Below are 27,273 nucleotides of genomic sequence, written 5' to 3' on the forward strand. Positions count from 1 at the left end.
TATTTAAATCTGTTTACATTCCAACATACACATGCACACAGTGCTTGTGAATTTATGACATTTTATTATAGATATCTACTTAAGGTCTGAGATGAGTATTTTTCCTAGTTTGCAAATCTGTAGCATAGAATTGAGATTTTTTTTCTACTTTACATATTTATCTGAAAAGGATTTTTCTGTAAAATCTCTGTAATAAAATCATAAATATACTTTTAAAATGATTTTCCATATTTGCAAAACTTGCTGACTAAATTTAATTCCTATTCTTGCTAAAGGTTTTTAAAACCATCTTGGTATCTGTAATTGATGTTTTGAGCTAGCACTATTTATTATAGAGGGCATTAATTTTATTTTGTAAAGGCTTACTATCTCACTTCATCTTGTATTTTCATTGTCTTTATTTTCCAAATTAACTTTATAATACTTTACGCCTTTATGGCAAGGTGTGTTGACCAGAGTATTATTCCAAGTACCTCTCTCTTAAGTCTAGTTCTGGAAAATTCAGAAAGTACAGAGGTTCCTAGTAACTGGACCCACATGTATGCTGAGGCACCTTCTTTAATACAAGGTTAATTTTATGATCTCTTTTCCAAACACAATTCTAAAATTGTATTTTAATAGTTAAACATAACCTTATTTCCAGTTAATAAATTAAGCATTAATGAATTAGAAGCCAAAGCTCTTATAATAAAATGTACTGTTGTCAAATTTATGTGCTGCCAGATTTATCATATTCTTCTGAACATTCATATACCAGAAAGTGTTTTCTATCATAGTGAAGATTTATGAAATCTTGAAAATGATTTACATTTTTATTCATATGAAATTTTCTTTACATTTTGAATAATCATGCTTTTATTCACCAAAGTGTATATTTTAAATAAACGTAAAAATAATGACATTTAATCTGTACATATTATTTTGAGTGATAGTAATAAATCAACCTAGTATTTCTTTTGTACATCCTGTAAGTACAGCTTAGCAATAAGAATTGAACATTAATTTTATGGGTTTTTTTCTACTCAATAGGTACTATGGATATAGAGGAAAGAAATCGCCAAATGAAAATTAACAGATACAGACAGGTAGCCGGATCAGATCCCAGACTGGAACAAGATTACCATTCTAAGGCAAGACATTTTTCTTTTTAAAATTGTAAAATAAACAATCATATGAAGCTGTTAGATTCTCTTAAACTGCTGAATGCAGTTTAGTCAGACACAAACACATAATGCTATGGCCCCATGATATTTACAATGTGTTTATATTTCAACTCTTAGGGATAGTATCTGCCTTATTAAAGAAACACATTATATAATTTGGCTTTTAAAGAAACTAAACTTTCAAATGATCTGAAGAACAAATATTTTAGAATTTTTCATTTTATAAATCCTGTAAAGGTCTTAACACCCTCAAAAATGCTTAGGGAGAACTTCTATTATCTAGTTTCCTTAAACTTAAAATTTTTCCATTATATAGTATTTTAATTGAATCTAATTTATTACTGAGTTATTGCAACAAAATACATACCCAAAGGAGGTGTTAAAAGTTCAGTTTTTTAATAAGAATCTTTCTGAGTTACTTTTTGGGAATAGGATGAGGTAAAAAGTCCCCTAAAGGAGGAAATAAAGTATTATTTATTACTTTTGCCCTTTCATTGCTTTTAGATTTTCAAAGCATTTTTATGTTCATGATCTTTTTCATGGTCTAAGTCATGAAAAGACTTTGCTCTGATGCACTTATTTAAGATTTAATAAAAGAATGATAATAGTAAAACTAATTCATAATATTTAGCTCTTATGTGCTCTATAACTTCAGTCATTACTCTCATGATATTTGTGGTCTCTGTTGTTAGAGAAATTGCAGTTTGGATTTTTATATACTTAGCCTTTTTATTTTTTAACCTTACCTACTTAGCCTTCATTTTCTCCATTATTTTATATTCCATTCCTCAGTAAAGTCAAGACTTTTTAAGTGAAGTACAACTGACTATGTTTCGGTTTCACTAACTTCACTAATACAACCTAAAGAGAACAGGGATTCTTACATCAGTATCTGCTTCCAACCTGCCAATTTGTTCCCACATTACATGACTACTGAGGTGATTGCTCATCTGTTCATTTTATATAATCCAAAGACCAAAGCATGATGTCCTAATAAAGTAAGATAGTAAGATTTCTGTAAATATGTCTTGAGATAACACAAATTTATTTGTTTATATCCCTCTTGCTCTTGGAAGGAATGTATAATATTGTCAATGGAGTCGTGAGTTTCAAGGGAAAATGAGATCAGGGCAAGACAAAGTAATTCCATACGGAAATTTTTTTAAAAATTGCTTAGTGGGAGAGTCTATATACCTGCTATAGGTGGGGCATATGTTTTGAACTTGAGCTTCCTAGCAAGCAGCAAAAGCAGAAATAGGAAGCTTGTTCAATTTTATCATTTGCATCACTCATACATTAACACAAATCAGTTCCTTAGAAACAAATTCAATTATTTTTGTTATGGATCCCTTAGAGAAATTTTTTACAGAGGTATGCATACAAGATATACTATAGGTAAGGCTAAGAATTAATTTTTTCATAAACAAGTTTTGATTTCCTCCAATTCATGATAAATGAATGCTTCAGTCTTCAAAGTTTTATAACTTTGACGTCAATCTTTTATGTCAGAAAAAATTAAGTCTTTGTAAAGGACTACAACTAAGCAGTATAATTTCCCATGTATCCTCCAAGGCAGTGGTTTTCAAAGTATGGTTCAGCTCAGTAGCAGCAGCAGCATCACCTGGGAACTTTCAGAAATGCATTTCCCCCAGCCCTCTCCAGCCCTACTGAATCAGAATCTCAGGGGATAGACCCAGCCATCTGTGTTTTAACAATTCCCCCAGGTGATTCTGTTTTAGATTAAAGTTTGAGAACCACTACTGTAAGGTGAACTGCCTATAAAATGTACTCTGAGGTAACTGAATGAGTTGACTTACTGTATTAGGGTTATAGCTAAAAGCCAATGGTGGATAATGTCCAAAATTGGTTCCTCTTTTTTTCAGAATAGATGATCTGGTAACTGTACAAGGCCCTTCATAATTTCTATCAGATCATACACCTGCATATGAAATATCTAGTGTTCTGTCTCTAGATGGAGTTATTCATCCAGTTTTCCCAAAAGTGAGTCAAATCATTAAGGTATAAAACTTTTAGTAGGTCCAAAACACAACCATATTTTGTCCCACTGCAAATTATTTTCCTCATGCTAGGTCATTTATCACCCCATCCTCCCTAGATTGATCTTTCTCATGGTTCAAAGAGAAAACTATAAGATCCTTCAGTCCAGGATATATATAGATTTGGTTATTAATAATTTCCACATTAACAACTCCTTAGATTAAAATTTTCAGCAGCTTCCCTCTCTTTCCCATGAGGGTTTTCTAGCTTTTATTTCCATGCTTTCCATCCTTATTTGTTAAAAACTGGCAATTGTGGATTCTTCCATTGACCAATATTTTTAATACTTTAGGTCCAATTCTTGAAAAAACATCATTTGACAGATGTGGGAACTAAATTATAGAAAGCTTAAGTAATACACCCAAGTTCATATAACCACTAAGTCATGAGAAGTATATTTGTAGCTAATCTGGTTTTTCAGATTTGAGAGAACTGAGATTAAATCCATTCAAAACCTTAGGCATATGGAACATGTGATATACTTCTAAACTATATTCTTGAAATTCTTGTGAAGCTGTTTCTCAGCTTCACTGACTTCTCTGTGTAGAATCTGAGAATTAGGCTAGTTTTTTCTATTTTTGTCTTAACTGTGCATTCCACATTCTAAGTGGCATTGCTTCCCTGAATTTCTCAAGCCTTCTACCCTGGTAGTTGTAAATAGTTCTTACTAAACTTATTTTAATAAATAACTCGCTTCAGCACATCTACAGAGTAATGCCTACTAAGTTACCATCTTTCTAAGACTATTTTATGTTGTTAAAAAAATTGAAAGTAGAAAGTACTTCTCCTCTTTAATGTTCTACTTTAATCAGTAGATTATTTCTGAGGGATTTTTTCCTGTCCCTCAAAATAGAATTTAGCTATTTAGATAGTGTATCCTTTCATCCAATTGTACTCTCTTTATCCCAGTTTAAATGTGATTCTCTTGGCAATAATTTAAGGATCAAATTTTATTTCTACTCTTGGCAATAGTTTAAGATCGAATTTTATTTGTTCCTATAAAACCGATTTTCTCTCCTCTTCATTGGATCAGAAGAATGTGATTGGTCTACTTAATTTAACAGTGCATATTATAGCTCATCATCATAGGCCAGCTACCTCTCTGTGAATTATATAATGATCAATTAACATAATTGGCAATAATTAAAAGTTAAACAACCTATTTGTATCTGAAAGTTAATATTGACGGTTTTAACATTTGTCGATTAATATTGACGGAGATGTTTATTTTTGAAACTAATCATATTTACTGTATTTTAAATGCTCACAAATATTTTTTAAAGGGTGAGCCATAAATATTTCAACAGATCATGGTACAAAATCGTTGGCATAATATTTATTTGGAGCTCAAAGCTTATTTCCCTGTAGAAACATTTTTTTTATGGTGGTAATTTTTCCACAAAAGCATTGCAAAAGCATATCTTACCCCCATCATAGCACTTATCATATCATATTAAAATTTTTGTTTTCTTATTTTTCTTCCTAGAATTAATGAGTGATGTAATCCATAAATTTCCCAGAGCTTTCCAAATGCAATCAGAAGTCCACAGTAATCCTTTTAAGCTATAATCTAATAGATAGTTAGCTTTCTTGAAGCCCACAGCAATGAAATAAAGGAAAGGTTAGGAAAGAGGTTTTCTCCATTCATTGTCCATGTCTAATGCTGGGCACCTTTCACCCTATATCCTGTTACCTTTTCCCCCAGGCTTCTAATCCTTCACACAGTCATTCACAGATCTTAAAAACATATTAGGGGGCAGTGCAATGGTGGAATAGTGGCTCAGTGGCAGAATTCTTGCCTGCCATGCCAGAGACCCAGGTTCAATTGCCAATGCCTGCCCATGCAAAAACAAAACAAAACCAAAAAAACATTAGGACAAAAAATTCAGTTAAGCTAATTTACATTAAAGATATCAATAATGCAACACAGATATAGTTTCTTTTTTATAAAAGCCCCTATAAACATTTGATGGAATTATAGATAATATCTGTATAAAATATTTCAAACAGTTTGGGAGAAAATACTTTTAGCAAGTATATTGCCACTTTTAATTAAGTTGCTCCATTTTGTTAGAGCTTATTTTCTTTATCAACTCAGAATAATTACACTCAAAGCAAGCTTTAAGTGTTTTACATTGACTTTCTAGACACACGCAATTGGGACACCAGAAAAGGGGGGTCAGATTGGAGCTGGCCTTTTATGGGCTGTTTGTAAGTTTGATGTTTATAAGCCAAGAGTAAATAAAGGCTCAAATATCATTAAATGTGGCAGCACTACTTGGGGTCAAGCAGATTCCAGTTCCACTACTTGGGCGACTTTGAGTAATTTTAACCTTTTATTCTCAGTTTCTTTACTTATTAAACAAAGCATTGATATCTATTTCATAAGTTGATGATGAGGATTAAATGAGATGTGTATAAATGATTTGGTACCTAGTAAAATATTCAATAAATCATGCAGATACTATTAGTTTTATTATTTTTATAGTAACAACATCAAATGTAGTTATAGGCACCAGAAATGAATATGAGGAGACTGAAAAGAAATGGTCAAGAAATCATTGAGTTAATGAAAAGGATTTTAATGTATCTCAGATATTATTAAATATCTTGTTCTTGAACAAAATATTTTGTTCTTGAAGTTAAAGAAGCTGGTTATTCAAGCAGCAGATATCTAAAAGGAAACAACAAATTTATGGAGAAAGAATATAAGAATATTGATGTGATATGGAGACAAAAAAATAAAGAGAAAGTTAAACATGATGTGTGATAAAAAATTACGAACTGACTTACTGAAATTAAGAAATTATGCTATCAAGGTTTATGCTAAGTGTGATAGGCCCTGGATGAAGTGATTTATAGGTCCACATCTGGGTGTGTGTATTTAAAAAGAAATACTACTTAATAGCAATTATATAAATGGATCTGAAAATTTATAAAAAAAAAAAAAGCAAGTTTTAAAACATAGATGACCTTGTGCAAATGACTAAGAGCAGATGTGAAAACACATCAGTTTGGATGTGATGTAGAAGTGAACAAATATGTTTTCGTTTTACAGCAATGATTAAAATAAAATGCTATGAGGGGGAAGAAAAGATTTTCCTAAGCAAAAAGGTTAAGTTGCAAGTAACATATAATACAATTCAGTAACATAATGTGGTTGGGCCAGGCCACGTGTCTGCTGTTGGAAGATCTACCACAGCATAAGTTTTCAAACTACCAAGAGAACCTGTCATTCACATGAAAACAAATATCATTGTGCCAGCATTAGATGTAATCATCTGATGAATAAAGCAGAATAATTCTTATAGGAATGATTTCAGTTACCCAATCTCTACCCCACAAGGTATTCAATTTGTAGGTTTGGATATATTTAGAGGAATTCAAGAAGCATCTTCCTTGGAATAAGTTTCTACTGTTTCATGAACAGAGGAAGGATTCAGGTCTCCAAAAAGTTCCTGCAAGGCCTGGCCCATCATTACAGTAACCACATATCTTCTCATGTTTTTGAATCAGAATTGAGATCACCTACTCATAGTTTCCACTCCAAGCTATGTTAAGGAATCTTACTACATACTGAGGAAGATTCTAGAGAGAATGCCAGTAGCTGCATCTGGATTTATTCAAGGAAATACACCATTTTGCTAAGGTTCTACTCTACTTGGACAAATTTGTCTATTGTTTTGTTCAATTCCACATAGCCTTGCAGTCAAATAGATTCATGTTCTATAGCAAAATCCCAAGAAAAACTTCTGGACATCAGTGAAACAGCCGATAAGGGGGCATAGGGGGCAAAAAGAACCACAATATACATTACCTACAACCTTTCTTACTGTCAGACTCAGCCTACAAGTTTCTGAGGAAGCTGCTAACATACCTCTCCTCCACAAATGGAGGGAATATTTGACCATGTAGTGCACACTTTAGATTGCTTCCTGGCTCCAAACCAGGTTGCGCCCATCTGGGCTGCCTGGCTGCTATTCAACTCAGCCTCCAGGCCCTTGTCACTCACTTACTATGTACTTCTTTACATGGCCAGACCATTTGATTGTTCCAGTACCAAGCAAGTGTATTTATGAAGAGAACAAACCTAGATTTGGGTCTAGATTACTAAACTATCAAGGAAGAGGAGCAATATATCATATGGTCCTAGAATTGGTAGAGATAGTAGTGGTAATCTTATCAAGACCTGATAAAATACTTTATTCCCACTTACAAAATCAACAAGCACTTCCACTTGAAATGAAAAAGTAAGTTTATGAAATCCCATTTTTGAATCTTTATCTTCTGTTTTCCTTCTTCAGTAATTTCTTTTTATTTCTGTTTGTGAGGGTAAATGTCTCATTCAAATGATGCTCCAAAGTAACTAAAAAGTTTCTATATATTAGTTTCATAATTTCCTCCTTTAATTTTGAGATAAATAAAGAAAGGGGTGACAGGTATATCATCAGGGGAGGAGAAAGCAATGAAAGTATAATTTCTTGTTGTTGGTATCAATTATCAGCAGCTAGAGTAGTAGCCCCACTTACAAAGAGAACTTCTGAAGTCTTAATTACAATGATAGAGATGTATGACCAGTTTTGTTAACCACTCTTCAGTTTATTCAGTGATCATGATTATATTAGACAACATAGTAGCATTAAAAGTATAGACTCTAGGGCTAAACTGCCTAGAAGTAGAGTTCAAATCCTACCTCTATCGCTAACTCTCTGTGTGGACTTGTGCAAATTACTTAATATCCCTAGGCCTAGTAACGTAATGCTAGTAATAGTACCTACCTTATAGGACCGGTTTAATGATTGAATCAATTACCCATGTGTAACTCTTACCCAGAGCCTAGCACATAATAAGGCCATCGTAAATGTTAGCTATCATGAAGATGATGTGATGGTGGTAGGGATGAGGATGGGGGAAAGGAGAAAAAGAAGAATCATTTCCAACAGAGAATTTGCTCTTTCCAAAGTCCTTAGTGGTTCAGTTTCTATTTGTTGCCATCAGTGACCTACTAGAGATAGATAAGTATATCTTTAAAGCCATCCTAAAAGTTTTTGTTGAAAGAGGGAGGAATATTTATATTTTAAAAACCTAAAAACTGATTTCTCTTATTTTTAGCAGTAAAGTAAAATTTCTATCTACCCCAAATAATTCTTCTGATCCAATCATGGCATTTTCCACCTCATAATAGACATATATTCTGTTTTAAATACTGATTATTTGCTAATTCCTATGTTTTATATTAAACTATATACTCCTTCAGAATGGGGACTATATCTTATTTGTCACTGAATTCTCTCCTGTGGCAGGCACTATGCCTTAACCACAATAAGCAAACAATGGGATTTTTTTAAAATGAATGAATATAAAAATGGATGCTGAGAGGAAACTAGAATAACATATGAGATAGGGGTAACAGAAATGGTGTTGAATTCCATTCTCATGGATTAATCAAAACCAGTAACTTAATACAACTCACTGACTAAACTAAGAAAATGACTGAGATTTTTCTTATTGGTCACCCTCTTTTGGGTCATTTTCATGATTAGAAATATTCATACCAAGGCTAACAATCTCTAGAAACCAGTTCTATAGGAACAGAATAATACTTCTTAAGCCTTATCCATTTTCTACCAAAGGAAAAAAAATATTAACCGAATTTTAAATATAGCATAAAGGTGTTATTTCAGTAGAACATAGTACATCTCTTTATTTGAATTCATTTATATGATACTGTTTTTAATTATTTTAAAGTTTTACTTAAAATCCATCCAATTATGTGTACAAATAGTGTTATTTTTGTGTTTTCTAGTATTCTGATTATGTCGCTTTTTATAAGTTTTTCAAAATCCCAGAAAATAAAGATAGTCTTTATCTTAGAAAACAATATGTGAACTTTTAACGACTTAGGTTCTAAATTATGCTTGCCTAATATGCCATTAAAAGTGATATAAATTGCAGTTCACAAAATTTTTAAAAATCAAAAGAAATGTAGAACTTTACAATTGAGTAATACAATCTTAATGAATTCATTAACTTTCTCTTTCTCAATTTTCTCATCTATAAAATGAAGAAGATAAGCTACAGCCTCCCTGGGGTCTCTTTCAACTTTAAAATATTGTCATTTTTTAAAATGACACAGTGATGAGCAAAGTGTGTTTCAACACCAAATAACTTTCTTAAATGAAGGGTGATTATATGAGTCCTCTTTTGTATGTCTTTTTTATGTCTGATCATAGTTTTAAAACTCAATGGAAATTCAGTAACTTTTTCTTTACTGCAACCCAGAACTTTACATACCTTGAACTGATCAACTGTAGTTCTGGATTCTGGTTCTATAACATTATAAGAAAAAAATAATTTCCTGATATGAAATGAATAACAATAAAATGAACGGCTGTGTAATTGAGGAAGGAATATGGAGAAGAAGGAATATGAGAAGGAAAGGGAGCAAGAGAGGGAAGAAAGGGAGAAGAATGAAGAATAAGGGAAGGAGGCATAATCTTTCCAATCTAGTTCGCAGTCTAATTACAGAAAAACATATACCTAACTAATGCTCACACGAAATAGGATGAAGGTGATATAGTAAAAGTAAACCATGTAAAAGAAGAATAAAAAGAGAAACGTTCATATGGCTGGGAGAAATCCGGGAATACCTTATGGAATATATGAGGAGGAATTGTAACCCATACTAAAACTCTGAAATCTGTTCCACATCTATGTTGGGAGGTACTTTTAAATTAATTACTTTTTTGTATATATTTTATTTTGAAACAGATGCTCCCACTAGATTGGATTAGGTTTAAAACATGGCTTTTCTGGGGTATGTAATATTTCAAACCAACACACTAATAGACATAGATTTCCCACAGAGCCAAGACTTTGGGAATGTCAAGATTGAGTATTGGCAATAATTCCTCTTCCAGAAACTCTCCAGGAAAAATTTCTCACCTTGAAATTTCCTTTACACCAAGAGACAGTTGGCTCCTTAGTAAATCTCAACTAACATGCTAATGGCTTCCCTTTCTTTGATTGTGGCTTTTTATGTCAAGCTGTATTTGCTATTCCATGTTTCAGAAATTTCCTGGACAAGTAATTTACAAATATGACATTTTATTTTCCCTCACTCATTGTTTCCTAAGGAGTCTTAGTGAATCCTACAAACAATACATGCATTTCTAAACCCTACACCCAGTGGTGTGCCCAGATGTGCATTCAGTGACCACATTATAATCTAAATCTGCTGGGAGAGGGGGACTACTTATACCACAGAAATCAGCAAATGCTGCAAATCAGGGTTATTTTCCTCAGATAACTGATTGTTAAACATTTACTATAACCACTGCTAATGCCTATCATAGAGAATGAAGTGATCAAGTGGCTGAACTCTACTCAGCTATCACTAAAATATCTTATGATCTGTAAATATAAATATTATACTTTACAGATAATATTCCAAATAAAACTGAAACATTGCATTCATTTGACTTATTAGATATTCTTTGAGTTCCTACTATGCCTCGAGCACTAATCTAGATAAGAATATTAAAGTGAATAAATAAGCTCAATGAATTTACAATCTAACAGTGTAAATAGCTAGACACATAAATACATGCCACATGATGAAACTATAAGAAAAGCATGACTATGTGCTAACCATTTCAAAAAGCAAGCATAATAAATGAAGGGATCAAAACATAAGGCACTGACCTAAAGCCAAGGAAAGAGAACCAGCTGTCAGTTCTTTTAGACATTACTTTCATCAACATGAAGTACCATAGAGCACAATTCCCTAAACTGCCAGCAGAACGGATTTCATATTTACCATGTGGTTGGAGGAAAAAGCCACAGGGGTAAAGGAGCTATTAGAAAGAAAGAGGCCCAAACTTACTGGGAAACTCAGCCTGAAGAATTCTCCCACTGGAAGAAAATGATGAAGCAGTGAGGGTCTGCTACTGTGGAGAAGCTCCTCTACCTTCTGAGGAGACAAAGACTGTAGAACAATATATTACAGGACCTTCACAGAGTGCTATGTGTAGTTTTGGGTACAGCAACTCCTTATACTGTATTAGCACTCAAGGCTACAGTTTTCCTTATATTTGCAGGAGCTTGAGTCCAAGTTACTTTGCAATTTCTCCTTAATTATCCCGCCTAGATAAAAGCCTCCATCTGGTTTTAAGTGTCTCAAAGGCAGGAACCAAGTTAGCTGCTTCATTTACAATTTTCTACAGTTTTGAGTCACTAATAACATTTGTGTAAGAGCATGCAGTTTACAGATTGCTTCTTGTTCATGACCTTATTTGTTCTTCAACCTATTGTGAATGTTAGGAACTATTATTATACTTCTTTTACATAGCCAGTGTTCATTTCACACATGAGTGATGTGGATTTTCTATGGATTATTATTCCACTATGGGTTAAAAGGTTAATATGATTTTTGAATGTACTAGTATCTATAATAAATATAATGGGAGAGAAAAATGTGTGCAACTTTGTGGAAAGAAGGTAACCTCTTTGCAAGTTAAAGGCTTGGAGAATTTTGAATATAGATTGTAGTTTGGAAAACCTCTCAGGAATGCAAAAGAACGTGGCAAAATTGAGATACATGAGGCGAGGTTTGGTCTTCAAGTAAACCCATATGAGAGGCTTAGATAATCCTCTGAAAGTGAAGCTCCTTATCTGTCAGCAAAAGGGGGTTTCCAATCCTTGTGGACACCAAGCATCATTTATATTTGAATAAGTGATATGTCTCATATGCCCATACATTTGTGAATGATTAAACCCGTTCAAAGTTTAAAAAAAAAAGAATGAAAAGAAAAGCTGAATAAAGTAGTTTAGGAACACCTAGGCTTCTCCTTGAAGGAAGACTTCACAGAGGAGGCAACATTTAAACTGTGCTTTAGAAGATGATTACAATTTTATCTCATGGAGAGGCTGTTGTATGGCTCATGCGACCTGAAAACCCTTCCTTTGATATAAAGCTGCCTCATGTGGTTTGATAAGAATAAATAATATAATCGACATACATTATTTGAAATAGCTCCTATCACAAGTTAGGCATATAATAATTTTAGTTCATCTTGTTATAATACCAGACTGAAGATGCCATCAAGCTAGAAGGCCATCAAGACAGAATACTCATTACCTTGGTCTCCAGTGAAAATTTTAGATTCTTGACTCTTTTCCACAATGAGGCATGATATTCATTAAATTTCTGCTTTGACCTAGAATGCTTTCCCTTGAGCTCTCCAAGTACCAGAAATCTCTCAACCTGGGATTTCATTTGCAGAATATTGTTTAAAAGACAAAGTCTTCAGGCCTCAGATTTCTCTGCCTATTTCTGCCTCCCAAGTAGAAACCATTATTACATAATACCCTCTTTAGGAGTTTTATCTAAGCAAGGTTATCTCTGGCAAACACATTTTTGAACAGTGCAATATTCAAATCAGGCACAAAGAAGAGCTTTGACAAGTACAGAAGATAAAATCATCTGGAAATGACTTCTCAAAGATAGAGTACCTGCAATTGTGCTATTATCAAAGGGCAACACTCACGTTATTTGAATTATCACCTAAGATAAAAAATAAGATGGGAAAATGAGAATTTCTTCTTGCTCATGATTATCTGACTGACTTCATTGCTAAGACTTCCTCTACTCTACTCTACTCTGTCCCCTCCTCTACACCCCAGACTGATATCAAGAGCACTGCCCAGAACTTTTAGTCTCCCTTCCAAATATTGTTTGCTTCAATTTTATCCATAAAGGATAAAAACTCCTCTTGTGTTTCCTCTCTGAATAAGATATTAATATTCCTCAAAGTTCTTATTTTTCTTTTTTTCCTTCAAAATTAGGCTTTCTTACTGCCAAGTATCTTTCAGTAATCAACCCCCTGAATTAGAGTTTTATACCATAAATTGCACTGTTTTAGTGAGTTTTATTAAATTGAGGATGCGCAATGTTTAAGAGAACATTAATAATCGCACATTTTTCCTAAATTCATGTACACGGCTCAAGCAACCAGAGTTATTGAGATGTTGTAGAGAAACCAAAAAAACTAGGAAATTACCTAACCTACAAATTTCAAATGAGGATACTAGAGAAAATAAAAATTTTAGTTAAGAAATTTGAATTTAGTATCTTCTCAAGTATATTATCCTAGAATTTTAGTAGAAACCTTTTCAATACAGTTTTGTAGATACACGGTTACTATCCACCAAAGTTAGATATATAGGAAGAACATTAAATTTTCCAGGCTACTTAGGAACTCTTTAGAGTTTGAAACATCCTGAAGAAGAATCATTTCCTGTAAGTTTTTCTAGGTAATGATCTGCTTAATGGTAATGTACAAAACATCAAAATGCTTTCGGGAAAAGTATCCTCCTTCTCTTCCAAGATTTTAATGATCCCAGTCAGAGAAAAGTTTCCAACTGAAATCACATAATCCTATGCAGTGAATAGTCTTCCTTGGTTGTGTTCCATTACAGAGAAAGATGAACAAATCATTCACTGTTCATCTGTCAGCTGTTAACTAATGCATGCGAATAGTTTAAAACATTGTTTATTGTAAAGTGCCAAGACAACACTGACCATTTTTCCTAAATAAATGAATTTACTTACATTCATAGCTCATTGTCTTGATATAATAAAAATTTGTCTTCTTCTATCTCACTGGTATAACTTATAACTTGTTATCATATCTAGGCAAAGCAAAAATACATTATATATTTTAAATATAAAGTTTTAGGTCATGTATACTCAGATTTCTATTTTTTGAGTTATATATGTGAATGTTGTATTTTAAATATATTCACATGTTCTTCTGAAGTTTTATTTATAAAAGTATTTTTCCTTTTTTTTTTCTCACTTTCAAATTTCTCACTCTGTTTGTCATTTATCTATTTGTAATGGAAGCCTGAGCTATATCCCAAAGGTAAACATGCTTAGTTGCTTGGAGGTCAATAGAAAAAATGTATTTCATGCAACCTTTGAGTGGATAGCAGAATCATCATTGAATTAGAACTTTTAACTATTCTCTCTTCCTTCTTATATGGACTATTCCATTCACTATCTTTTTATTTAATGAGCTTCAGTTTTGGGGACTGGAAATGAGCAACTGCTATGGACTAAGCACACTGTTGGGTATTTTGAATATATTATTTCCCTTAGTCCCCACGAAAATCTTGAAAAGTAAGGATTAACTTACCTTAGAGATATGAAGACCGAACCTCAGAAAAGGCTCTGCATCTCAGGTGCTAAGAAAGATACAAAAGTAAGTAGTTTATATTCCAGTAGAGGGGTTGAGAAATTAAACACCAACATACACACACAGGTACATGCACTTATAACAAGAGGTAGCCTGTGGTGAATTACAAAAAAGATATGAAAGCATAATATGGAGAATTTTGTCTTTCCTTAAATTTTGCTATCGAACATTTTACCTCAGCAATCTGGATTATCTGGGTGGTCTCAGCCAAAAAAACGTACATCTTGCTCACTTGTGTTTTAAAGACTTGTATTTTAAACACTAAACACCTAAGTGTTTCCTCAGCCTTAGCCTAGCCTCTATGCACCTATGAATCATAGCAACAGCATCAAAAGGCATGTCAGAGTTAAATGAACAATGACTAGAGAGCAGGCAAAGTCAGAATCCTAACTGCTGATTCAAAAGTAAGCAATTAGGATTCAGAAATTAAAGCAAAGCATCCTGAAACAAAAACCAATCAGGGAGGCATGGGATGCACAGGAATAAGGCTACTTTGGATATCAGGGTAAAATATAAGAGATGATTAAAAATTTAAAATGAGGCACCTGCTGCCTCAGACAAGGAGTGGCATATATTTTCTGCTGAGATAAAGCTATTCCTCATCCCGCATTGGAAATCAGTAGTTTCCTATGAGGTGATGAGGTATGAATCTGACCAAATGGAGAAGGTAAGACCTATGGGTATACTAGAAGTAGTGATAAAAGTCAGTTTAATATTTTGTTTTTGCTTTAGAAACATTTTATGAAACAAATCTCTTGGATATTTTTGGAAATAGCTATGTTTTATTATAGCTCAGAGCAGTTTTATTTCTACTGAATATTAAGTAAAAATATTACTTGAATTGATACTATACCAAATTCAGCTATCTAATTATATCTAATCATCATCATCATTATTGTCATCACCTACCATTTATTAAATGCTTGTTTTGTGTCAGATATGCTAAATGCTTTTCACACATTATCTTATTTAATCCTTACAGCAAACCTAGGATATAGATATCATTGTTATGCACATTTTAACAGATAAAAAGCTGGAACTCATAGAAGCTAATTGGACCAAGATTACAAATTTAATAATTTATGTAACCAGGATTATACCTATGACTCAGTGTCACTCCAGCATGTACTCTTAATTATTATCCTTACTTCCTCCTAGAGTTATAACTTGTGGGGTTTCACTTGAATTTAGAATATATTGAATATAGCCCATGAGAAAAGTGAAAGAAAAAAATTTATAATTATAAAAGTACTTTTCTATTATGTTAAAGGATATAATAATAATACCAATAAAAGTGGTGTGTTCTGTGCCCAAAGCACTCAAATGATCAATTCCTGAGACACCAGGGTTTCAAAGAGAGAAAAAGTTTATTGCTGTGCATGAAGTAGGAGATCAGACAGTCTATCAGCCTAAAAATCTGTCTCCACAAACTGCAGGAATTCTGGTAGGTTTATAGTATCAAAGGATGGACAGGTTTTAGGATAATGAGCACAATGACTCGAGATAAATTAGAGATTATCTAATTATTGAGCATGCATAGATTGATTACATTCTTAGTCAAAGAACGTTTGTAAGAAACTGGTGTTCTTAATATGATGATGGGCATGATTTTTAATATTTTAATGAGGCATAGGTCACTTACAGTTTAAAGTTTAAGCTTCTGTGCATGTCAGGTAGGCCCATTTTGATTAGATCCAGCTCTATGAAAGTAGACTTGGAATTGAGGTTTGTTAGTTCTGGGCTGACTCAAAGCTCTTTATTGATAAACATTAGAGGCTGTCTTTAGTGATCATAGGTCTCTAAAGTTGAAAAACAGAATAAAGGGGTATAAGTTAGGGTCAGTCACAAGGTTTTTACAAGCACAAGATAAAGGCTATATAGTTACACAGTCATTGTCAGAGATCCAGTCAGCTGGGTTACAGTTCAGAGATTTCAGGTATTTCCCTCTTTCTATTCTCACAAACCAGAAAGTAAAAAAGAATATCTAGGGGTGCACAAGTAGTTCAGTGGTAGAATTCTTGCCTGCCATGAAGGAGACCTAGGTTCAATTCTCAGCCCATGCACTCCAAAACAAAAACCAGTCTTCTACAGATGGTGTTGTAATAACGATATGAGCTTGGAAAAAGAATGAAATGACCCCCCTACTGCACAATATCCCCCCAAAAGGAATATATATAATGATTCAGTAATCATATTAATCCCCTAAATCCTAAATTCTAGGTTACAATAACAGACTGCTTTTCTTTTTGAATAATAAGATATAAGAATGAGAAAGATAAGATCCCTGAAATACAATATGGTATGTACAGAAACAAGTTTATAGCTTTGAAAAAAATTCTTAAAACTGATTTTTCATATAAATGAAATCTCAAAAAAATAAAAATAAAAAGACTTCTATGTATGTCTCAACTTGAAATCAGTTTACTTTTAGTGATTTTAGTGAAAATTTATATAATTGTTTAAATCTAATAAAGATGATGTTGAATCCATCTGTTGAAACAGTATTCTAGGCAATGGCTAAAATCATTCTCATTTAAAGTAATTTTTTTTCGTATTTTAAAATGATTTTAGTTTTAACATGAGCTAAATATTCTCTCAGACAAATCCACTGCAAACTAGAAGTCTTCCTTTTAAACTCAAACAATGGATCCATTTACATAGATTTTTTTATTGGAAAAGGGCAACAATTTCTTGGAGAATGTGATTGTGTTCGTTTTGATAATTGAGATTTGTTTTCTAACAAAATGGAAAGTTAAAATGCACTAAAAAGTCAACTTCTCGCTTAATTTGAATGTATATTTCTAGATTAATGGAGGTGCTTACTGAAACTTTAGGGGACCTCAGGAATAATCTCTATTGTGTGTTTGAAGAAAAGAATCACTTGTTAGCCAACTCAAAAATATTAAGCTAGATACTGAAATACCCTGGGAAAAAAAACAGATTATTTTATCTTATCTAATGTTTATACTGCATCTTGTTAATATTAGTTTATATTGACCAAAAAGTTCATATCTCCCTAATATTTGCAGTGAATTTTTATTCATTGGGGAATGTTTATTAAATAATAATTCTTCAAATTACAATGTCATTTATATGATAATCATCTTTCTGAGGTTTTGTGATTTGCTAGTACACTCTGATTAGAAAAATCTCCATTGTAAATTTGATTAGATAAGGATGTTTCAGAATTATGTTTGAAGTGCACACAAATAATGAAAAATCTAATAGCAGATATTCTCTTAACCCATTAATAGCCATATTTGGTATTTTTTGTAATGTATAGTTGTAGTTGCACCACCAGGTAGTAATGATACAGAAATAATGCTGGCCATATTTACATTATGCCAAATGCCATGTTGGACCTTGAAATGTATTACTTCTATTTTTCAAAATAGCCCTGCAGGAAGATATTATTATCCTAATTTTTTTTTTATAAACAGGCTTCTTTTTTTCCTTTTTTCTTTTGGGTGCATGGTCCGGGAATCAAACCCGGGTCTACCACATGCAAGGTGAGCATTCTACCACTGAACCACCCATACACCCCTGTAAACAGGCTTTTAAAGGTTAAATAATTTGCTCAAGTTTACCAAGTTAGGAAGAGTTTTGCTCTATTCTACATTTTTCCAAACTCCAAAGTGTATCCTTTTTACATCCCAACACATGGACCTCCAACAAGTGATCTTTTGTTGTCAAAAATAAATTATATTAAAAAAATAAAATAATAAATGATGTCCATTAGTTTTTACATTACATGTAATTTGTGAGAATACATTATTAACATAAAGCATTTATGATGGTTTTTAATTTACCAGAATATTTGAACACCGGAACACCCTACACCCTGACTGTGCCAGATAACTAAATGATTATTTCAGTTCCAGGAAATTTGAACTACTGTCAATAATAATAACTTTTTCTAGTATTTCTAGGATTCATCAAAATTCCAGAAACCGTTCAAAAATTAAACTTTATCTTTTCTCTTAGCATTTCTAAGTTAGTTTTAATAATTAGATTTTTTTTAATATTATCTCCAGGTTTTCAGTGAATCATAATGGATGAAAGAAAATTTGATGGCTACTAGAATTGGTTTTCTTAAGTCACAATGGCAACTTCATCATACTGTTTTTTTTTTTATTTTATTTAGAAATAAAGTTTCTGTTTCCTGATACTAAGCCAAATGTTTATTTCCTAGATTTTTACCTAAATGCTCTTCCCCAAGGCCATTGCTGTTTTTGAAACTATTTTAATGGCCTTCATTGGGATGTGGTGAAAATGCTCTAATTGCCTTTGCTAAAAACATGGCTCTCATATAAATTGGATTTTTCTTTTAGGATAATGGCTGTTCACTTTTGTTTTATATGCTACTAAGTGGGGTTTTGCAGAATCCTCTGTGGACAATTAAAGTGCTGAAATAGGAGAAAGCTAATAATTGCTTTGTATGGTAATACTGACAACTTCTGCGTATTTGTCAATCTGTGTTAACAGTATCCATCAGGATGGGATCCTCATAGAGGGGCAGATAATATTTCCACTAAATCTTCGGACAGTGACGTAAGTGATATATCTGCGGTTTCAAGGACTAGTAGTGCTTCTCGTTTCAGCAGCACAAGCTACATGTCTGTCCAATCAGAACGGCCAAGAGGAAACAAGAAAATCAGGTGAGTAAGGGGACCTTGGCAGTAAACTACTCAATGTATTTTAGAAGAATTTCTGTCTAATATTACATTTCACTATATTTTGAGCTACATTTCAAACTTTTTACACAGAAAAGATGTATATATCTGATTTTGCTTACTAGATTTTATGAAGTAGTATCATTTTTTCATGTTTGCTATTTTCAAAATAATTGTTATTATATTTTTATTAAAGTTAAGTGAAGGCTTGAACTTTTTAATGTTCCAACGAATATGAAAAGTATTATTTTGGAGTTACTGCCAATGCATTTGTGTGATACAAAGAACATAGGATGCTTTTATAGGATGCTCTCCCATCTTCCTGAAATTTTTATAAATACATGGAAAAGGTTTCAACATTTCAAGAAAATTTATAAATGCAATTTATAAGTTAGTATAACTTACATTTCTCACCTGACATAGATTTCATAGGCATCTGAGCTAATTGATATTTTTTTTACTTTGGATTAAAAAAATCTGTAGTGTAGAGACCTCAAGCATTTGCCTTATATCCAGGCAAGTTTGTAAAATGTAAATATGATTTAAAACAATTATGATTAAGTTGCTTATATAGTTCTCTAGTAGATATGGAAAAAAGTTTACAATGCTTATAATATATACTTATTACTTATTCCTTAATAGTTTATCATTACTTTTCTGTTTATGTCTTGTGCATTTTTTCTTAACTTCATTTCCTTTTTTTCTTTTTTTGTGTTTATTTGCATGCCTTCAATTTGTGTTGCTTTCAAAAGGACAAAGGGATTAGAAGAGGGAGGGAAAGATGGGAATAAGCATGAAGAGATAGTGAATGAGGAAAAAGAGATAAAGGAAGAAAGAATTATTGAAAATGGGAAAGGGAAAGAAATTACAAAAACCTGTTATAAGGAAAACAGAGAATCAGGAGATGAGGAAAAATCACAAGATATACCTGAGCAAGGGAAAGAAAAAGAACAGTGGAATAAAGAGCATTTGCAAAGACGATTCTCACAAGATGATGCCAGGTAAAATATGATTGTTTTTGTAGACATTTCCCATTAGCAATATAGTCCCTTTTCCTACTCCTGAAAACTATTTTGCCTTTTGCATTTGGTTTATTTTTATTTTGTTTCATCTATTTGGCTTCTAATTCAACTCATTAATATGTTGGTAAATTATTACCAACTAGATTGATTTATTAAGGAGTCAATTACAAATTGACAAATTACAAATTAGCTCTGAAAGTCTTATTTATTTGGTTTTTGAGAACTTTATGACTAGCTGACTGCCCTTTCTAAGATTTCTGGTTGGTTCTAGTGCAGAGAGTCCTGAGGAATATTGCAAAGCAGAGAAAGTTTTCTTTGGAACTCTGAAAAGAAAGGATAGATATCCTAGGTTTTATTAGAAGGGAAATGTGTTGATTTAGTACCTCTAGAAATTCACTGAGCTAATGAATCAGTAAGAAAAACAACTTGGGCAGGGAGAAAGGCAAGGCAAAAATCTCCAGCAGCAAAGCATAAAAACAACTACATTTTAATTCTCATAACAAAAGGCACAAAGTAACTAACTTTATGATACTCTACCAAGTCAAATCAACAGAAATATGCAGTTACGATGTCATCATTTGCCTTGAGATTAGTTTGCTCTGATTATGTTTATCTAAGATTGAGAATTATAAATCATGTACATTTTGAAGAATTGGGTTTTACTAATCCAGAATTTGATTTTTCATTTTGTGTTAATGCAAAGCTTGTGTGATAAGCACGCCTTATTATAAACTAAATTCTGCGTTATTATATCCAAATCCAATCTTAATTTTTCTTTAGTCACAATTTTAATGAGAATGATCATTGCAGGAGATGTTAAACCCTTGAGTATAGGATTGAGTGGTTTAGTCCATGACACTATACTTTTTTTCCCCAGATGATAAACTTGATATATCTGTGCCCTATGAAAATTTCTGCATAGTAGTTAGGCATTAAACCTAAAAATGAATCTTCAATTGGGCATATTTTATGATTTAAGTCTAAATTAGTAATTTCAAGTATGTCTTCATTATTTATCAACCGTTGTGATAATTCTATCGATTTATTTAAAAGAAACCATTTTTCTGATTTGTTGGGCATAGGATCATTAAATCATTAATTTTCAGAGAAGAGTTTTCCAAAGTTTCCTTGGAAAGAGATAGTTTCCTTTCTTCCCAGAGCAGGGCTAAATGTGAGTCTCAATATGTTTTCTTCTCTATATACTGACCATATATAGCATATTCACACATATATGCAAACACCAGGAGCTCATTGGTGTTCACTTGAAACTAAAAACCCACACTGGCCTACCTGGTTTGGTGAGCAGAGGTTGAAGAAGAGTATAACCTTGCTTTCCCTCTTTTTTTAAATATACTTTCTTCAAGAAAAGAGCACATTATTTTACATGGAAAAGGGAAAGATAGTATATTCCTAGCAGCTGACTTCTTACGGCAATGTACTCAGGTTAAGTAACTGTGTAATACTTTTGGAACTGTACTGTTCTCTTCGGAAAACATACATTTCCTAAAATGGCAAAAAGCATTAACTCTAATTTTTTGCAAGAAAATGTTGGTGGCCTTCATCATTTGGTGCAATATATGATCTTGGTATCATTTCCTAGGATAAACCTAAAGATCTTTATTCTGAGGAAAATATAAGTATTACCAACAACATTTTGTTTTGAAGGTGGTAAACACAATCATTGTTTGCTTAAAAGCTAAAAACATCATATATGCCTACATGACATTATTGGAAATAATGTGATTATATAAATATAAACCCAGAAATTTTCATTTTTAAAACATGCTCACCAGGTGATTCTGATGTGGGTGATACTATCTCTTCTTTTTTTAAAAGATACTTTAACTCTATCTTTATGTCAATGTAAGTTCTTGAAAGCCTTCAAAATTAGATGGTGTTTTAAACTCAGCCCCCAGAAGAATTGCCTTCTTTTAAGTAGACTTATATAATACCCTTGTCTTTCATAGAATGTTTTATTCTATTGAGATATACCTCACATGTCATAAAATTCACTATTTTAAAAGTGTATAATTCAGTGGTTCTTAGTATATACACAAAATTGTATGACCATCACTACTATCTAATTCCATAACACTGTTATCTCCCAAAAAGTAGCCCTGAACCCCTTAGCAGTCACTCTACAGTCTTTCCTCCCCACAATCCCTGGCACCCACCAATCTACTGTTGTATGGATTTTGCCTATTCTGGACATTTCACATAAAAGTTAATCATACAAGAGTGGTGTGATGGTGACTCAGTGGCAGAATTCTCGCCTGCCGTGCTGGAAACTGGGTTTGATTCCCCGTGCCTGCCCATGCAAAAATAAAAATAAAAATAAGAAAAGAATCATACAAGTAGGAGGTTTTGCTTTTCTACTTCTTCCTTTTGTGAGTGGCTTCTTTCACTTAGCATTTTCAGGATTCTTCCATGTTGTAGCATGTATCAGTCCTTCATTTCTTTGTATGGCTGAATAACATTCCATTGTATGGATATAGCATAACACATTTTGTATATCCATTCACCAATTTATGGACATTTGGGTTCTTTCCACCTTTTTAGCTATTATCAATAATACTGCCGTGAACATTTGTCTACAAGTTTTACTTAGACATATATTTTCAGTTATCTTGAGTATAAACCTAGGTGTGGCATTCCTGGGTCATATGGTAACTTTCTGTTAACTTTTTGATGAACTTCTAAACTGTTTGCCAAAGCTCTGTACTATTTTACATCCCCACCAATGATGTATGAATGTTTCAATTTCTCCACATCCTCGCCAACAGTTGTTATATTTATTCTTTTTTTTTTAATTATTGTTATAGCCATCCTAGTGAGTGAGAAGTATTATCTTATTATGGTTTTGGTTTGTATTTCCTAATTGCTTAAGCTTCTTTTCATGTGTTTATTGGCCATTTGTGGCCATTTCTTCTTTGGAAACAGGTCTATTCAAGTCCTTTGCCATTTGTTTTAATGAGTGTGTTGTCTTTTGTTGTTGAGTTGTAAGAGTTCTTTACATGTTCTGGATATCAGTCCTTTTTCAGATATTTGATGTTCAACTTTTTATTTTCTCCTGTTATATGGATTGTCATTTCATTTTCTTGATATTGTCCTTTGAAGTACAATGTTCATATTTTCATGAGATCCAATTGATCTTTTCTTTGGTGTCACATGTAAAAAACATTGCTTAATTCAAGGGCATGAACACAAGGGCCTACTAAGGTCAGGAGATGGAAACAGATGCATTAGGAAGTCCTTTAATAAGGATTGATTTTAAAAATTCTATGTAAACTTGAATTAAGCAAAACTGGCAAAGAAATATTAAGATTGTGTAGTCATACTTCTGTAAAGAAGACCGTGTGAAAAGAGTTGCATTCAGCTTTGATCACCACAGATATATTTAAAGTAATTAAAGTGTACAAAAATGATCAAAAGAAACTAGACATTTTAACTCATTAATAGCATATAACAATGATATGAATTAATAGCATACGACAATGCTATGAAAAATATGACTGAAAGAATATGAAAAGATGAGGGAGAGGCAAAGAAAAAGAAAGAGGATGAAACCTTTCATGGCAAACAACCATTTCTCTTCCTGACAAATCTGTGAGGAAAATTAAAAAGTGACTAGATTTCTCCTATTACTAAACAAAGAGATTCATTTGATTAAAATACAGATCTAATAATTATAAACCACCACACATCTGTAGAAAAATTTACCTAATAAGTTCTAACTACTGCATCTAATGGTTTCTGATGCAGAATGTGGAAGAAATTGATATTATAAATGTCTTATTTTAAAAATTATAATGGTTGCCTCTATTTCCAGATAATTTAAAAGAATTAGATTAGCTCCTGATGAATAAATTCCCTAACCTCCCAGAGCATGAATTTGCTATTTGACTTAAGAATATTATGGTTGTATTTAGAACTAAGTTAAATATAACAGTAAATGGGAAAAACCTAATTTAGATTCTGATATGATGGTAGAGTTCTTGTTGATGATAGCTTAAGAAATGAGTAGTCCATTTCCCTGAAGTAGGTTAATTTGTGGAAACATGTGAAAAGGGTCTCTGCACTGATGAATGATTGAACATAATATTGTATATTCATAATGGAATATTATTCAGTTTTTAAAAGGAATGAGGCACTGATTCATGCTACTGTGTGGATGAACTTTAAAAAACATTATGCTAAGTGAAAGAAGCCAGGCACAGAAAGCCATATATTGTGTTATTCCATTCATATGAAATGTACAGAATAATAGAGACAGAAAGTAGATTAGTGATTGCCAAGGGGCTGGGATGACGGCAGAGTAGAGAATAGCTGTTAATGGGCTAAAGGGTTTCTTTTTGGAATGAAGAAAATACTGTGAGATAGTGGTAATGATTGCACCTTGTGAAAATACTGAAAAAAAGAAGACTTGTACATTTTTAAAGGATAAATTTTATGGTGTGTAAAGTATATCTTTAAAATATGCTCAAAAATGTTTCTGCCAAAGGAAAGAAAGGAAGTCTATAACCTCTGTTGCTTCTTCAATACATTTTGTGAATAAGTGGTGCTAAAATGCAGATGATACTTTAAGATATTTTCTTCTGTTACTCCTTTACTCCTTAAGAACCACCATTACCTGAGACATTCATGTATACATTTTTCATCCTTGTGTATATTTTAATGCCTTCAGGGAGCTGAAGATGAATAAAACACACACCTTATTCTCAAGAAAAGGTGACAATTCTCTTTCCCTTTCTTTACAACCCAAAAGCTAATTTTTTTTACACAAAATTATGAACTCTATGTATATTGAAGATTCTCATTTAATAATTAAATGAGCTATTCTCATAAGAAGTTAGGAAAATTGGGATAAATTTTGATTCTCTATCATATTATTTTCAATGTATGGTAAAGCTGAGCGTGCTTGTGACTTTACAGTCTCTGCATTGTATCACTGAAAGTGAGAAATTTGAGTTTGGATCACATGTTTGATCTGGAGAAGGAGAATTTGAAGATAGAAGGCAAAGATGGTACAATTAGAGTAAGAGCATGGAAAAAGGGATGGGATCAGAATAGATGGATGAAATGGCCTACATGTCTAAAGAGAGACATGTGAAAATAGGTAACTTATTAGACAGAGAATTGGTAAGTTGATTGTTGCTACCAAATGTCCTTTGTTTTTCTCAATCACATAAGAAGCAATAGTAAAAGACAGAGCTTGGAATTTGAGTTTAGAGGGCTTGAGGAGCATGTTGAAGATACAGAATAATCACTGAAGAAATAGGAAAAGTAACTGACCAATGACAAGTTGATGGGTTAATAGGTGATTCTGCTGGTCTTGCTGAGGGTTGAAAGGGAACAATTTCTAGAGACATCAATATGAAAGAGCAGCGTGACCTTCTCCATCATTTCTGAGCCAATTCATGTAGAAGCAGAGAAGCCTGATTGTAGCATTTTGGGGCTTCATTTTTGATAGATGGAGTTGTTAAAGAACAGGAAGGGAGAGAAATTGGAGTTACATATATGTTCAGATGGGAATTGATAGAATGGAAGGAAATAAAGAAAATCCAAGAACTTGAGAACTAGATGTTAAAAAGTAGTCATTATAAAAACAGTGCTGGAGGGGCAAGAGCTTTTAGTTGAGTAAGTCATTGAAATTTAAGATTAGTTGACAAATTTCAAGACCAAGAGTATTGGAGTGGTAGAATAGAATGGGTAAAAAGAATACATATGAAGGAAACTGAAGGTATATAAATTTGAGAATTATGAGGCAGTTAGTTATGTCTTCTTCCTGTGTATTTAAGTCTCTTACTATTATGGTAAATGCAAATTAAAAAGACAACTAAGTCAGCTTCCAAAGACTTCAATGAATGAGACACTGACTGGAAGATCAACAGATTATAGAAAGCGAAAAAAAAGAAGTATGATGAGTTGGCATAGTCAGATACGTGAGCTGCAAAGAAATATAAGTTTTTAATGAAAATAGGAGAGTAAAAAGCAACCAGCAGCAAGAAATAGTACAACCTATGAAGAAGGATAAGTATTTGCCACTAGAGAGAACTTCAGGGGAAGCAGTATGTTCAAGGAAATGCCAAATTTTAATTAAGGCAAGAAGTGTGAAGAATATGTTCTGCAAAAAAGGCTGATAATACAAGATTTTGCTTAAAATGGAATGAGTGTTCCATTAGGGACATTGGAAAGGGTTAGGGATGAATAGTATGGGTATGGCTTTATAGTAGAGCCATGACTTTGCTGTTGGTTATCATCAGATTTTCAGGCTGGTCTTTTCACCTAACTCATATATTTCTACTTTTATACCAGATCTGGGGTTTTTTTATATGAAATGGGATATAAACATTAATTAAAATTTACTCCTACATCTTACATAGAATTTCAAGAGATATACAACTTAGTTGGCTTTGGAATGAGTTGTAATTAGAAATTTCTGTTAATTTGTATTTCTGTGGCAGCTGTATTTTCTATCCTATTGTCACATGGAAAATATTATTCAGATATTATAATAATTATAATTATATTAATAATTATATATAATTATTATATTAATTATTAATTATAATAATTATAATTAATAAATTACCACAAACTGAATGGCTTAAAACAACATAAATTTATTCTTTTATAATTTAGGAGGCTCAAGTCCCAAATCACTGTGTCAGCAGGGCCAGGCTCTCTCCAACAGCTCTAGGAAAGAATCCTTGCCTTTTCCTAGCTTCTGGTGGCGGCTATCTGTCTTTTGCATTGTTTCAGTTTCTGTCTCTGTCTTCACATGGCTGTCATCTTCTGATAATCCATCTTCATGTGGCATTCACCTCTCTCTGTCTCTTTTCCTCTTATAAGGATACCAGCCATATTGGATTAGAACCTCCCTAACGCAGAATGGCCTTATCTTAATTTTATTCTGCCAACACCCTATTTCCAAAGCAGGTCACATTCATAAGCACCAGGAGGTAGGACTTCAGTGCATCTTTTTGGAGAACACAAATTCAACCCAATACAAATGCCTACCCAGACTCATTCATACTGATGAATTAATTTAATTATGGCTAAAATAGTAATTTAGGATCATATACATTAAAAATGTCCA

General features: G+C 32.7%; 1 protein-coding gene across 19 annotated transcripts in view; it reads left to right on the top strand.

Moving 5' to 3' along the window:
• Nucleotides 1–27,273, top strand: part of RIMS2 (regulating synaptic membrane exocytosis 2) — a 757,916-nt gene that overhangs the window by 576,512 nt on the left and 154,131 nt on the right. For 13 of the 19 annotated variants that reach the window (XR_013178386.1, XM_077167426.1, XM_077167428.1 and 10 more), the window contains 3 exons: nt 1,030–1,130; nt 18,965–19,137; nt 19,905–20,153. Coding sequence is in view for 18 of the 19 variants with exons in the window: in XM_077167426.1 (XP_077023541.1) it covers nt 1,030–1,130; nt 18,965–19,137; nt 19,905–20,153 (523 nt within the window). In the remaining variant the exon portion in view is untranslated. The remainder of the gene's footprint in view (nt 1–1,029; nt 1,131–18,964; nt 19,138–19,904; nt 20,154–27,273) is intronic. The other 6 variants (XM_077167432.1, XM_077167437.1, XM_077167438.1 and 3 more) reach the window with 1 other exon arrangement.

Source organism: Tamandua tetradactyla, chromosome 6, assembly GCF_023851605.1.
Source record: "Tamandua tetradactyla isolate mTamTet1 chromosome 6, mTamTet1.pri, whole genome shotgun sequence".
Classification (NCBI taxonomy): domain Eukaryota; kingdom Metazoa; phylum Chordata; class Mammalia; order Pilosa; family Myrmecophagidae; genus Tamandua; species Tamandua tetradactyla.